Source organism: Sorex araneus, chromosome 1, assembly GCF_027595985.1.
Source record: "Sorex araneus isolate mSorAra2 chromosome 1, mSorAra2.pri, whole genome shotgun sequence".
In the NCBI taxonomy this organism is placed as follows: Eukaryota; Metazoa; Chordata; class Mammalia; order Eulipotyphla; family Soricidae; genus Sorex; species Sorex araneus.
Window position 1 is genome coordinate 66347602 of NC_073302.1, and position 15223 is coordinate 66362824.

The 15223-nt window shown below is 42.5% G+C and overlaps 1 protein-coding gene across 2 annotated transcripts in view; it reads left to right on the plus strand.

Moving 5' to 3' along the window:
• Positions 1–3673: 3673 nt before the first annotated feature.
• KIAA2026 (KIAA2026 ortholog) overlaps positions 3674–15223 on the plus strand; it is a 95147-nt gene continuing 83597 nt past the window's right edge. The window contains exon 1 of one of the 2 annotated variants that reach the window (XM_004600145.3): positions 3674–4478. In XM_004600145.3, the coding sequence (XP_004600202.2) occupies positions 3883–4478 (596 nt within the window). In that variant the 5' untranslated portion in view covers positions 3674–3882. The remainder of the gene's footprint in view (positions 4479–15223) is intronic. The other variant, XM_055130689.1, reaches the window with a different exon arrangement.

Here is a 15223-nt window from a genome sequence, read left to right on the forward strand (position 1 = left end):
ACCCTGGCATTGAAATGGGCCAGGCCAAAGCACCACAATACTCAACTATAAGTTGAGGGCATGATCATGGACAAATGCTGTCATGATCCAAAAGTAACGACGAGATTAGGACACTGCTAGGTTTAGGAAGACTAACCTGGCCTGAGGACTGTGGTCTGAAATATATAGTGAGATGTCCTCAGGAAGTACCAAACTTTAAGTTTATATCTCTCACTGTGCTCATACAGAATGACATTGCTAGAAATATTAGAAGTAGATTTAGTACAACTGTTTAAGTGGGTTACTAGCTGAGGAAAGAAGATAGCAACACATCCTCTCCTCGTTGGGATCCCACCCTTGAGCAGATCTAGTAATCTGGAGTAATCTCCTTAGATGAGATTTTGTCCTTGAGTTAATCTCCTGGAGGAGTGGTCTTACCTCTCTTTGTTGATTTGTTAATGTTCGACCCACCTTTGTATTACCACCCTACGTGGTTGCTATATAAACTAAGACTGTGAGATCTGAGGGGGGGGGGGAGAGAGAGAGAGAGAGAGAGAGAGAGAGAGAGAGAGAGAGAGAGAGAGAGAGAGAGAGAGAGAGACAGACAGACAGACAGACAGAGAGAAAGAGAGAGAGAGAGAGAGAGAGAGAGAGAGAAGGGGATCCAAAGCCAGAAGGAGAATGAAGGGGGATCTAGAAGGAGAATGAAGTAGCATGGAGGAGGAAGAAGCAGGGGAATCAGAGGAGATGGGAATAAATTGCAACTGAGACCAACCAGCCTGGCCCTCATTCCTTCCTTCGCCTACCTATAGCCATCAGCTTCCCCAGGGTAGGGGAAGTGGTCCGAGACCACCGAATACAAGTGGCAAGAGAGATAGAGCATCGCTGCCCTTTTGTGAATACACACTTGGATCAGTTGAGTAGAAGGCAAATGTCCTATCTGCTGTACCATCTCTCCAGTCTGCCCCCCAATCCCCTTTTTAATAAAGGCCTGCAGTGCTGAGGGCTGGGGATATAGTGCAGGAGATAAGACAGGGCCTAGCACTTAGTAAGCATGCAGAGCTACCACTTGAGCTATCTCCCAGGCCCTCTTCAATGCGTTTTAGAGTAGTTACAGTGCTGTTTCGTTTGCATACTATCAAAATAGAGTGCACTCATATAAGCATTAAGAAAATCTCATCACTATCAATTTATCAAAGAGAAGTGATTGTTTCTGTATTATGGAGTCACTGTCACTGTCATCCGTTGCTCATCGATTTGTTTGAGCGGGCACCAGTAACGTCTTTTATTGAGAGACTTATTGTTACTGTTTTTGGCATATCCAATACTCACGGGTAGCTTGCCAGGCTCTGCCGTGCGGGCTTGATACTCACGGTAGCTTGCCAGGCTCTCCGAGAGGGGCGGAGGAATCAAACTCGGATCGGCCGTGTGAAAGGCAAAAGCCCAACCACTGTGCTATCGCAAACAGGAAACTTAATTTTTATGTTTGGGTTAGACACAGCAGGCACACCCTATGGCGCTGGGGTAGGGGCCTTATTTTTAGTCCAGTGCTAGGGATGGGAGACTGTGGCCCTGGCAATAAACCAGAGCTTCCTTCTGGTTCCAGTCCTCTAATCCATAACCCCACCCCCAGAGAAAATTCTTGTTAAAAAACTAACTAACAGTGGGAGCTGGAGCGATAGCACAGCAGGTAGGGTGTTAGCCTTGCACATAGCCGACCCGGGTTCAATTCCCAGCATCCCATAGAGTCCCCTGCCAGGAGTTATTCCTGAATACAGAGCCAGAAGTAACCCCTGTGCATTGCTGGGTGTGACCCAAAAAGCAAAAAAAAAAAAAAAAAAAAAACCCAAAACCTAACCAACAGAGACCAAGGCCCATTTTGAACAAGTGTTTCCTATTAATAGGTTGGTCAGTAATTTGACATTTTTAATATGTTCCCTGGCCCTTCACAGAAAATCTATTGTGAATTAAACTTAAAATATTTGAAACTTATTAGTACCAATGATTTTTAGGCTATAACAATTAATAGTTTAGATAACATGATTAGGTTACTGCTTGTTAAAGTTGCTGCACCCCTCCATCAAAGTGCTCACTCTACATCACTGTTCTCTCTAGTCTTCCTCTCACTGCTTAGTAGCCCAGCTTTGTAATTCAAGGCCAAGGATTTGTCATTCTTTGATACTGTCCATTCCTTTGTTTTGTCTCTCCCAATTATTATTTTTAATGAGGTTCCAATTTTTCCTCTGTTCTTACCTTATTCCAACAACAGTTTAGGAACATATGTTGTTCTTACCTTATTCCAACAACAATTTAGGAACATTTTTTTTAACATTTTAATAGGAAAAATGAGGTTTTTTTAAAGTAGTAACATAACAAGGAGAGGAGAAAGCACAGCTCCTCGCTTGTGTGTATGCCTCGCGCCTTCCACAGACAGACAGACAGACAGACAGACACACACACACAGGATTTGATACCCAGCACACACGCACACACACACACACACAGACACAGACACACACACACACACACAGAGGATTTGATGCCCAGTACACGCACACGCACGCACGTGCGCACACACATAGTGGATTTGATGCCCAGCATCTCAAACATAAAAAAAAAAAACAACAACCGTGGAACCCCTTCAAAAATTCGAGTCCTATAAATCATGTCCTTTTCTTTTTCAGGAGAACATATATTTCTCCTGAGTCTTGATCTTCCTTCCTAAACCCTTTAATTTATTTTTTAAAAAGGCCATTATAGACGTGTTCATCGAGAGTGTAAATTTTACATTAGGGCAGGATTTATGTTTTGTGGCTTCTTGCCATTCACTTGCTATTAACAGTTTATCTAGCAAGCTCTCGATTAATTTTAGCTTTTGTCACTAATAAGGGTCTGGCAAAAGAAACCTTCTCTCAGCATCTGCTCTGTAGAAAACTTGAGTGCCCTCTGTGGAGGGAGATGAGAGTGGGGTAAAGAAGGACGGCTAATAAAGGGGCGCAGGCGCCCTGCCTCCCTCTCCACTCCGCCCCTTACAGTCGGCTACAAGTTGATGACATCATTGGTCCGCGCAACCTACCAGGCCTCGTTGCCTTAGCGGAGGCTTTTGCGTAGCGGGGCGGGCCGCGAGTTGGGGCGGGGCTGTTCTGCCGCGCATGCGCGCCGGGGATGGCGACGCTGCCTCTTTCTTTGCCTCTTTCCACCGCGCGCCCGCCAGCTGCAGGGGGGGGCCCGAGTGCCCTCCCCCTTTCCTCTCTGCCCCTCCCCTCTCCTCCTCCCCCTCCCCCCCAGCCCAGCGGGGCTTCTAACTGACAGTTGTCGCCCGGCCCGGTCCGCGCGCCGCCTCCTCCTGCCCGGGTCCCCTGCAGGTAGAGAGGGGCGGGAGGGGGTGTGAGGGAGAGGAGGAGCCCGAGCCGCCGCGGCCCTGCGCTGCGGCCGTCTCCCGGGAGGCCAGAGAAGGACCCTCCCCTCCTGCCTCCTCGCCCCCTCCCAGTCCCCTCGCCGGCCCGGGAGGGGGTGGGGCGCCGAGGCCGCGGTAGCCGGGCCCGGCCTGGCCGGTGCAGCGCGGGCCGGCGGGCGGGGCGCGGAGGGGCGAGGCAGGCGAGGGCCGCGCGCGCACCGCCGCCGGGGGGAGGGGAGAGGAGGGCACCTAGGCTCTCCTCTTCTCTCCCCCCTCCCCCGCGCCATGTAACCCCGCCCCGCCGGCGGCGAGCGAGAGACCCCCGCGCGCGGCGCGCCGGCCGCCCGAGAGAGCGAGGCCCGATGCGGCCGGGGCTGCGCGGCGCGGCCGAGCCCTGACGAAGCGGCCCGCGCCCTCGCGTCCCCTGGCACCTCGAGCGGCCGCTCCACGCCGTCCAGCCTGGGCCTGCCGGGGGAGGCACGAGCGAGTCCGAGACTGCCAGGGAGATGGAGCCGGCCGGGGAGGAGGAGCGGCCGCCGCCGCCGCCGGCAGCTGAGGATGGGGACGACGACGACGACGAGGAGGTGGTGGTGGCAGCGGCGGCCCCGCCGTCGGGGCCGGCCCGCGGGAAGAGTAGCCCCGCGCGGGAGGAAGCCGACACCCCGGAGGCGGCGGCGGCGGCGGCGGCGGCGGCGAGGGTGGTCGGGGGCGGTGGCTGCCAGGAGCAGGAGCTGACCTACGAGCTGCAACAGGGCTACCGCATTCTGGGCGAGTTCCTGCAGGAGAAGCACCGGGGCCTCACCGCCCCCTTCCTGCAGCCCTTGGGGGGCGGTGCCCCCGGGGAGGAGGAGGCTGCCGAGGGGCCGCGCAGCAGCGCCCGGGGCGCTCGTGCCCTCTCGCAGCCGGGCGGCCAGGACGTGTGTCTGCTGAAGATGGAGGAGAAGTTCGCCCGCGGCCAGTACGGGAGCATCACCGAGTTCGTGGCGGACTTCAGGTCGATGCTGGAAGCGTGTTACCGCCTGCACGGCGTGGACCACTGGGTTTCCAAGCAGGGCCAGAAGCTGGAGATGATGCTGGAGCAGAAGTTGGCGCTCTTGTCCCGGTGAGTGCGCGCCGGCCGGGGTGGGACTGACGAACTGACACAAACACACCCTCGCACGTGTCCGAGGATGGGCCGGGCCTGGGCCGGGGGCGCCGCTGATAGGTGCTGCTCGGTGCTGGAGCACCCGGGAGGAGGAGCGGTGCTGGGCGCCGCGCTGGGAGCCCAGAACCGACCCCGCACCCCCAGATTCAGAACTGAATCGATGGACAAAAGCTAAGCCGGAAGCCGAGGCTAGAGCCCTTAAGCAGGTATAAAAGTTTGTGGCTGTACAACCTAGTGGGGCCCCGCAGATGATTACTGGGCAGGGCGGAGGCAGAGTTTTGGCTTGAAGCTGAGCCTCAGTTGTTTGAAGTTTTATAGTTTGCATTTGAAATAAGATTTTTTAAAAATTTTAGGATGAAAAATATTTTTTAAGTGGGGCGCTCATATGAAAAAAGCGATTGTTTCGAGTCAGATATATTGTTTTGCTACCCATATGAGACATCAGAGATGTAGGGAGCCTTGGTAAATGGTACAGTTACACTGACCTTTTCTCTCAGCTGAATTTTAGCAACAATAGAGAATGCTTCTTGGTAACTTTTCTAGGGTGGTGGTGGGTGGGATTTGGGGGCTACACCCGGCAGCACTCAGGGCTGACTGCTGGCTCTGTGGTCAGGGATCATTGCTGACCGGACCAACCCAGTCAGATCTTTAGAAGCCGTGGGATCTTTAGAAGCCAGGTTGAGCACAGGCAACACTTTTAATGAATTTGCACCAGAAATCATGGCATCATATTTTGGTGTACTCCATCCACATGTACAAAATCAACACTTTGTTTTGTAAGAAGAAATAACACAAGAGGATACTAAGATAAATATATAATAATATAAAAATTATTATATAATTTATACGAGCCCAACAGAGTTCTCAAGTGAAATTTTTTTTTTAGTAATAGGAAAATAATTGGTGAAAATGGTAGTTGAAATGGAATTATTTGACTTTTTACTAGCTGAAAGAAATTTATCAAATCACCTTTTCTGGTTAGTCTCAGTTTTCTCATCAGTAAAATAGAGATGATAATAGTCCTAATCTCATGGATCTCTGTAGGATCCATGAGATCCTGTACTAGTAATCATTACTACTATAATGATTAACCGAGTGTTTGTGTTAATCATTATAGTAGTAACCATTGGATAAATTGATTATTTTCGTCATGTGATGCTGGTCATTGTATTAATACTTCTTTGAAATAGCTCCTGATAAGTTTTGTTATTTTTTTGGTTCTCTATAAATATGCTTTTAAAATATTTTAATCTGTTTAAACAATTCCTAACAGTAATGCTTGACATCTTAGCAGGGCAATATTTAAACTAAGATCCTCTTCTTAAAGTCTTATTGAGGGCCAGAGCTATAGCATAGCAGCTAGGTCAAATATTTCCATTGCATGCGGCCCACCCCGGTTCCATTCTCAGCTCCCCATATGGCCCACCAAGAGTAATCCTGAACCCAGAGCCGGGAGCAAAACTTGGGCACTATCCCCCACCCCCCCACCAAAAAAAAAAAATACCAAACGAAACACAAACCTTGCATTAAGCAGAATTATTTGGTGTTAGAATAATGAATCATGAATTTGCTTTGGTGACAGAGATAATACAAAGATTGAGGCACTTTCATTGCAAGTGGCTGTGTTTCTGGGTTGAAACCCAGAACCATATTTGGTCCTCTAAGCACTGCTGGATGTGACCCCTGAACACAGACCTAGATATAGCCCCCAAACTAAAAAATAGTCTGCTTTGTAAATTTCTGTTAATACTTTATGTAGTGACATTAATCTGTGTAGTGTTTGTTACCTTATTTCCATTGTGCTTTATAGATAATACTCAAAAATTGATCTATTTATGGGACTGGAGACATAACACAGCAGGTAGGGCATTTGCCTTGCACAAGGCTCACTTGGGTTCGATTCCTCTGTCCGTCTCAAGGGCCAAGAGTATCTCGCTCGTATGGCATAGCCTGGCAAGCTACCCGTGGCATATTCGATATGCCCAGAACAATAACAAGTCTCACAATGGAGACGTTACTGGTGCCTGCTCTAGCAAAATCGATAAAGAAGGGGACAACAGTGCTACAGTTAAAATGTCACTAATCTTAAATAGTAAAACTGTATCACTGTTATTCCGTTGATCATCAATTTTCTCCAGTCGGCACCAATAATGTCTCCATTTGTCCTAGCCTTGAGATTTTAGCAGTCTTTCTTTACTTGTTCTTCTCAGTGGTGCCACATTGGAGGCTCTTTCAGGGTAAGGGAAATAAGACCAATCATTGTTACTGTATTTGGCATATCCAAATCGCCACGCAGAGCTTGCCAGTAAGACATATTCTTAAATTGATGTCATAAAATTTTAGTCTTATAAAGAATCATAGATTGCTAAAGTAGGCCTCCAGTTTTGGTATAGAAACATTTAGAATGAGGCAAGAAAATAGATACTAGCAAGCGTCATATAGGTTTGAGTGAATTCTAGGTGTTTTTGAAAGCATTGTCTGTATAATAAATATATCTTAGTTCCTGTAAGTGAGTCACTATTCTCCTTTTCATAGAACTAAATTTATAAATGTTTAAAATAATTTCTTGTAGTTAATACTTAAAATATGATATATCTATATCTAATAGCATTCATATTTAAAAGTGAACATATCTTTTGTTTAGATAATAGACTGTAGGCATATTGATGTGCTTTCTTTGCATAGAAAAGATAGGCTTGGGTTTTAAATACAAAAAAGTAGTAAGATGGTCTCAACTAGATAATTGATTTTTTTTTTTTTTTTGCCACTCTTAAAGTTGCTAGGGGATCTAATCCGAGCTCCCTTTGAGCTTTCTCTCCAGCCCCTCAATGTAGGAATTCTCTCCCTAACACTGGTTGGAGGCTAAATTCTTCATCAGTACTAAACAAATGCTTGAGTGAGCACAGTTTTGAGAAAAGCATAAGTTATGATGTTGGGTATCCCAATAGGGTATGTTGATGTTTTGAAGTTATAGTCTATAGACTGCCCATCTATACAAATATGATTTTCAGCAAATAGGTGATTGAGAAATTTTAAATGATATGTGATATTTTGGTAGTGCAAGGAGTTCACTTAGGTGGTCTTATTCAAGTTTTGTATTCTGGTCATTTTTGAAGAGGTATTAAATTAGCTTTTTCTTTTCTTTTTTTTTTTTTGGCCTGGTGGGGGTAGGGGGTGGGTGGTAACTTGGGCCAAACCCGAGGCGCTCAGGACTTACTCGTGGCTCTGCACTAAGAGGTTACCCCTGATGCAGTTCATGCCTTGGGGACCATATGTGTGCTGGGGATCAAACTGAGTTTGACTTCATGTAAGGCAGGCACCTTAACCTCTGTACTATGTCTCCACCCCTGAATTTGCTTGCTTAAAATATTAATTTACTATTTTTGTGTGGTGCCAGGAGTGGATCTGAGGACCTCATCAAAGCAAACTGAACTATATCCCTGATCTGTTGCATTAATTTACATTTTCAAATTTATGTAAGGGGAACTTTCATATGAAGAATTGATCCATATAACTACTAAATCTTCTAGTGAGTAAGAAATGATATTACATAAATGTATTAGGTAAAGAAATGAATGCATTAAAGAGAATGCCACATTTTCTTTATAAAGTAGCCCAATGTCATTAGTACGTGGGACATAATTTTGGTTTCTTCACCTGTATTTTTCATAAATTAGGCTAGGTTAGTTTGTTAAAAAAAAATCCCAGTATCTGCCAGAGCTAGAAATCCCTGAAATCACAAGTTCCCTGTCCTTAAGTGGTTTATAGTTGAGTAGAGAATTATATATATTTTTATGGGTCACACCCGGTGATCCTCTGGGGTTACTCCTGACTCTGCACTCAGGAATTACTCTTGGCGGTGCTCAGGGGACATCCGGGATGTCGAGAATTGAACTCAGGTCAGCCACATACAAGGCAGATTCCCTACTGGTTGTACTATCGTTCTGGCCCAGGGTAGAGAAATATTTTTAAAAGTTAACAGTTCAGTAGTGAAGGTATGAAGTATCAGAGGAACTTAAAATGTTTTAGTGTTGGAATAGTGAGAGAAGGAAAAGAGAAAGGGAAAGAGACTAGATTTAACAGTATTAGAAAGAGAGACTAAGGATGTGACTCAAGTGTGTATGCAATACATTGCACCTGCATAATCCTGGGTTCAATTCCACACACTGCACAGATTTCCTAGCATGACCTGAATGTGGCCTCCACAATAATTTTTTTTTTTTTTAGCTTTTTGAGTCACACCCAGCAGTGCACAGGGGTTACTCCTGGCTCTGCACTCGGGAATTATTCCTGGCAATGCTGGGGGACAATATGGGATGCTGGGAATCGAACCTGGGTCGGCCACGTGTAAGGCAAATGCCCTATCAACTGTGCTATTGCTCCAGCCCCAGCCTCCACAATAATTTAAAAACAAATGTGTGTGTGTGTGTGTGTGTGTGTGTGTGTGTGTGTGTGTGTGGTATCTCACAGAGAAGTTAATACTTGAAGGAGTATTGCTGCTAGAATTTTGGGGAGAGTTTGAGGGGGCATCACAGCAGTCTGAACTGCAGTGACTAGCAAGGCATAGAACAGAGAACAGCTTGGGCTTTCCTGGGAACTACAGGTACTTCTGTTTCATGACAGTTTCAGTCTCCACAGTAGTATACAAGAGGGTCAGTTGGAGTAAGAGAAGAAAATTTTACAACTTTAATGTATTCTAAGTCTGCTTTGTAAAAATTTATCTTTATGTGATGCTGGGGATCAAACCCAAGGCCTTACATATGGAAGGCAGTATTCTGAAGAACTACATTCTGGGGCTAATTTTTTTGCAATAGCATTAATATGCACAAAGTTACACTCCTCTACCCAATGTGCCCCAAACCACCCACTGCAGTACTCACTTATTTTAGTCTTCATTGGGGTCAGGGCTTCCCAAGCAGTGCTAGGGAGTCTCCAAGACCATTCATAGAAATGCTCAAAGATCACTGTGGTGCCTGGAATAGAAGCCTGCTAGGCTTGCTTTTTGTATTTGTAATAGTACAACATGTGTATAATGTATCAGTTAAAATATAGTTTTTATTTATTGTATATTGGTAAACATAGCATAGCTTATATGTAATATAGTGATAGAGGACTAAGATTTAAGTATCATTTCTATTAAGAAACATATTTTTGAAGAGATTTATGGAGGCAACTGAAAAATAGAGGTTAACTTTAGAAATAGGGAGAAAACACCTAAGTGGAGGGGAATAAAAAATACTTGTTAGAAAATATAGGGCTTTAAAACCTGAAATATAAAAATGTTCACCTTTTAGGTTTTAAATGAGAATACTTTGAAAAGCTTTTAAAATTTAATTAGCTTTGAAAGCTTATCTATTTCTGGGTAGCCAGAAGTTTGCATTTTTCTAGTTTTAAAAAAACTATTGAAAAGGCATCAGTGGATCACTGGTGACTCAGTGGAGTCCATTTAAAAATTTTTAATTTTAGCCATTTAAAATAGTATTTTGGTAAATAAGCTTGATAACAGTATATTCTTTTAAAATTTTTTTAAATTATTTTTTTAATAATGTAGGAGTACTACTAATTATTCAGCCATTGATTAAGCTGACTGAATTGGCATGGACTCCACATTACATTTTTTTTATTCTATTGTGAATGTTAATTTAATTTTATTATTTTATTATTATTCCCCCCCTTTTTTGACTCACCGTGAGACACAGCTACAAAGCTTTCATGTTTTTGAGTTTCAGTCATATAATCATTGAACACCCATCCCTCACCAGTGCAACTTTCCACCACCAAAATCTCCAGTATTGCCCCCCACACACCCACCCCTGTCCAACCCTTCCCCTGCTTGTGTGGCAGACAATTTCCCCCATATGCTCTCTCTACTTTGGTTGCATTCGATATTTCAACACCAGTCTCACCACCATGCAAACCTGCCGAAAAGGCAATGCTAGACGATTTGTTTTGTGTTGCTTGTTATGGATAAAATATAATGTCCAGAAAATTCCGTGTCATTCTCTTCTGGGAGCTTTAGTTCATAGTCTCTGGGTCTTGGCCATTGATGAGATTACATGGCGTCAGGGGCAATTTGTGGGTATGACTGCCACGCTACTGATCCAAGCAAGCCTGGGGCTCTGTCATGGGTTCCTGTGTGTGTGTGTGTGTGTGTGTGTGTGTGTGTGTGTGTGTGTGTGTTTTACAGGCCCTAACTGCATCTTTTGATCTTTTTTGAGATTTATGGGTCTCTGAAATAAAGCCAGTAAATGAGCTTATATAGCTGAGCCGGAGGTAGTTTGTGAGTGTGTCTCCCACATACCTAACTTTTGGCCATTTAATTCTTGGTAAACTTGGCCCCAAGTTGTTGGGGTGTGACCAGAGGCACAGCAGCAATTTGGGGGTATCTGGAAGTTTGAAGGTACCATCAAGCTGCTGATGTACTCACCCCGCAGGTACAGGTTTATCTGCTGGTGGCACCATAACCCAGATAATAGTGTATTCTTGTTAAAATTTCCTTTCATTTCTGAATTAAGGTGTTGAAAAGTCTTCATGAAATGAGCTAAAAAGAAAAAGATTCCTTAAAATACAACTGGAGATTATTTGGTTTTATAATTCCTTTTTTTAAGGCTACAGAGTATTTTGGGGGAATTAAACTGCAAAAGCATCCTCCTGAAGCCAAGTGTACCAGTAGTAGTTAAAATACAAGTGAATTTTGTAAGCCAGTATAAATCCCTTTCTATATTACATGGAAATTTTGTTGACTTTTTCCTCGGTTAAGATGAAATTCAGAAATTAATTAGATAGTTTAACAATAGGCTTCTTCTTAGTAATTTAACTGCCCCTTCACCCACTTCAGTCCTGCTAGGTTTTATAATTATACTTTTATATAAATCTGGTGATAAAATCTGAATTTGCCTGTTGTTCAGAGCTATAGAATGTTAGGGCTTGAGCAGTACAGTGGATGGGTCATTTGCTTTGCACATGACTGACATGGGTTCAATTCCCAGCACCACTTGTGGTATCCTGAGGCTGGGGAAGTGATGCCTGAATGTACAGCCAGGAGTAAGCCTTGAACACCTTTGGGCATGGATGAAAAACAAAGTAAAACGTTAGCACTTGATATTTTATGTAGTTTTATTATTATAGTTTTTAGGTTTTTTTTGAAAAAGTATAGAAAATGTTCAGACGGTAATGACAGTGATGAAATGAAAAGGATTCTTATTAATGATACATTTGTTCAGTATCTGTTGTCTTTGGTTTGTTATCTGTTATCTTTGGGGCCAGTCAGTGTCCCATAAAAGGTTTAAAGATTATACATACGCAGTAAATGGAAGGTAAAATGTGTTAAAACTGTGGTTTTTTTCAACCTTGATTCGTTGTTAGAACTTCTGAAATTCAGGTACTATTTGTAGAATACCCCAGATTATTGATATATTTAGTTGTATCATGTATATATATATTTTGGCCAGGGGTATCTAGAAGATTTAAACCAGGTTATGGGAAGAATTTCTTTTTTGGTGGTAGGGGAGGCATACCATGGTGAAGCTCAAGGTTTGCTCTGGCTCTGCCCATTCCTGGCAGTGCCAGGGGGACCATAATTACTTTGGAATGTTTGATGGCATATCATTGTTCAACTCTTTAAATAACCATGTTCCAAGAGTGCATAACTTGAAAGTATTGTGATCATTGTTATAGAAAGTTTGGGGAACTCAAAGGAGGGAAACTATTGGTAGGGGAGCTAGGATTGAACAGTAGTTTACTGGATTTTATGCAGAATATCATTGTTTTGGAGGGTGGGAGAATATCAATAGGTGAAGTTGAATTCATATAAAGTTATTTGAACTATGACAAGTAATATGTAAGGCCCTATATGATGAACAGATAAACAGGACATTCTTCCTTCTAGGTGGTTGGTAAGCAAAAATGAACAATTTGAAGATGTGGAAGTAGGTGAGGACCAAGTATCCAGAAGAATAGTTTATAACTGTGATCAGAGAATAACTTGATGAGGGCCTGTAATGCAGATAAACATACAGAGGTTGGCAATCCTTGAATTCTTGGTAAAGAATTTAGAGCGAGAGCAGTGTAGATCAATAACAAGTCTTGGCAAGGGAGTTGACTTTTTTTTTTTCCGAGTATTTTGAGGTTTAAAGAACAAGTGAAAGGGGAGAGAATGAAGAAAGAAAACTTAAAAGGGTATTGAGTTAATTCCATGAAAAGATAATAAACAATAGGAAGAGAAAAAAATGCATAGGAATAGAGCTAAATTCATCAGGTAAATATGTTAAATTCACAAGCATAGATGTTTGTTTTTTTTTTTCTTGGCGGGAGGTGGCGATGCTTAGGAGTTATTCCTGGCTCTGTGCTCGGGAATTACTCCTGGCGGTGCTTAGGGACCATATTGTATGCCGGAGATCTAACCCAGGTGGGCCTCGTGCAGGCAAATGCCCTACCATTGTACTATCACTTGGCCCACATGGATGTTGCGTACATAGGAAGAGATGATGTGCAAAATGAATTTGAGCTCAGATGATGATGAAGTTAAAGAAAGAAAGGAGGTGGCATTCACTTGAAGACATGAAACAGGGAAGTATTATAAGATTGCTTATGGAGCTCAAGATAGTGACTATTAGGATTTCAGATATTGGAAATTAGCTTGCAGAAGGAAGAAGGAAAAAATGGGAATGAGTAAGATTGGTGAGGAAGAGTCTAGTAAAAATACAGGGCACCAAAGGCAGAACTTTCTCTGAGGATTAAGTCTCTTAAATATGGAAAGAGGAATGATTAGAAGGCCATGATTAAAATGGATATAGTATATGCTGAAGGTGAAGTGCATGCCTCTTTGAGAAGAGGCAATTAAAGAAACTTGTAGAGTTCATTCTAGTACAGCTGATAGGGCACTTGCCTTGCATGTGGCCAACCTGGATTTGATCCCCAGCATCACGTGTGGTTCACCATGCTGCCAGGATGGATGGATTCTTGAGCATAGAACTGGGAGTAAGAAGTCAAATAGATAGTATAGCAGGTAGGATGCTTGCCTTGTATAGGTCGTTGCCTGGCATCCCATATGGCCCCCGTGCTGGCTAGGAGTGATTTCTGAATACAGAGCCAGGAGTAAACCATGAACAACACTGTTGTTTTTTGGGGGTTGTTGCCCCAAAACAAAAACAAAAAAGCAGAAGTAAGCCCCAAGCACAGCTAAGTGTGGTGTGTATGCATGTTCCCTGCCTCTTCTTCCTCACTCCCCTCCTGGCCAAATATAAATATAAACAACAAAGAATTTATCCTGGAATAAGGAAAAGAGTACTATTTCAAATATGATAAATTTATAGAACTTATTTTGAGAGATATTTTGCCCCATTTTGAATATTGCTTGAAAATTACTTAATTTTTACAATAAAAATAAAATACCCTATTAGATATAAAGTGTCTGCCATATAGTCTATTTCTTGTTTTTGTTTGTCCCCTTGTACTGTTTCTAAGGAAAAATTAGTGAAAGGAAAAACAATTTTTGGAAAAAAATTTTTGAAAAAAAATTTTTGAAAACAATTTTTGAAAAAAAAAATTGGGTCAGTCTTATATAGTTGTATTTCAGCTTTTAAATAATCTATGGGCTATCTTTGAACAATAACAAATAATAGACAATTTTATTTCTGGGACTTGAATAATAATGAATCTTTAAAGTGTGTATTAAATTACTAGTGGTTATTTTCATTTCTGTAATTGGGAAAGGCTAATAAGTCCCGATGGTGGTATTATCTGTCACCAACCTGTTTTTTCATCTTCCACCTGGGATCTGTGAATGTTTCAGAGTTAATGGTGCTCAAAAGACAAGGTATTAAATATATATACTTTGAAAAAAAGGCAGGAAAAACAAAGTATTAACAGTGGTTATTGCTACTAGAAAGATCCTATTTTAAATTTTCTTTTACTGTTATGTTCTCGACTTTAATAACATTTCACAAAAACAAAATTTAAAAGGAAATTAGTTTAAACTTTTAATAATCTTATATATTGGGCTAAAAACATTTAGCATCAAAGTTGTAAGACAATTATGTTATGTCAACCCTTATGTTAAATGTTATAACTCAGTAATGGAATAGTGGTATTTTTGATGTTTTTATGCTACTCCCAGTGGTGATTTTGGATCAAATCCTGGTCTTCTGCATGCAAAGGATGCACTTAACCCATTAAGCTAATCCTTGTAGGTGATTTTTAAATTTTACCTTTTAACTCTTAGTAATTTTTTATATAATAGACACACATAAATTGTTAGTTTTTGCAGTACCACTCAAAATATGAAATCTACAGGGTCTGTATATGTACAGTTTTAAGGACTCAGAATAGCAGATACTAAGAACTTTCTTCAAACTTATATTTTATAAAGCTTTTAAGTACAATCATCAGAAAATAACTTTTCTGATAGCTGCTTTTATGTATTTTATAAATTCATATTCCTCAGAATTCAGACTTGTTCATTTCTATGTAAGCATTTCACTAACAGGTAAAAAGATTGTAACATATATGTAATTACAAACTGCTTGATTAAATCTTTGCACCTTACTGCTCTCGTGTACAAGTTTTCAGTTAGTGAAAAGAACCTTGATCTGACAGTAGACACAAGGGCCAGGAGGATTGCCCCATAACTGGAAGCCTGCTTCATGAGCAGAGGGGAGAAGGCAGATGGAATAGAGAAGGGATGGCTGGAGGAATCAGTTGGG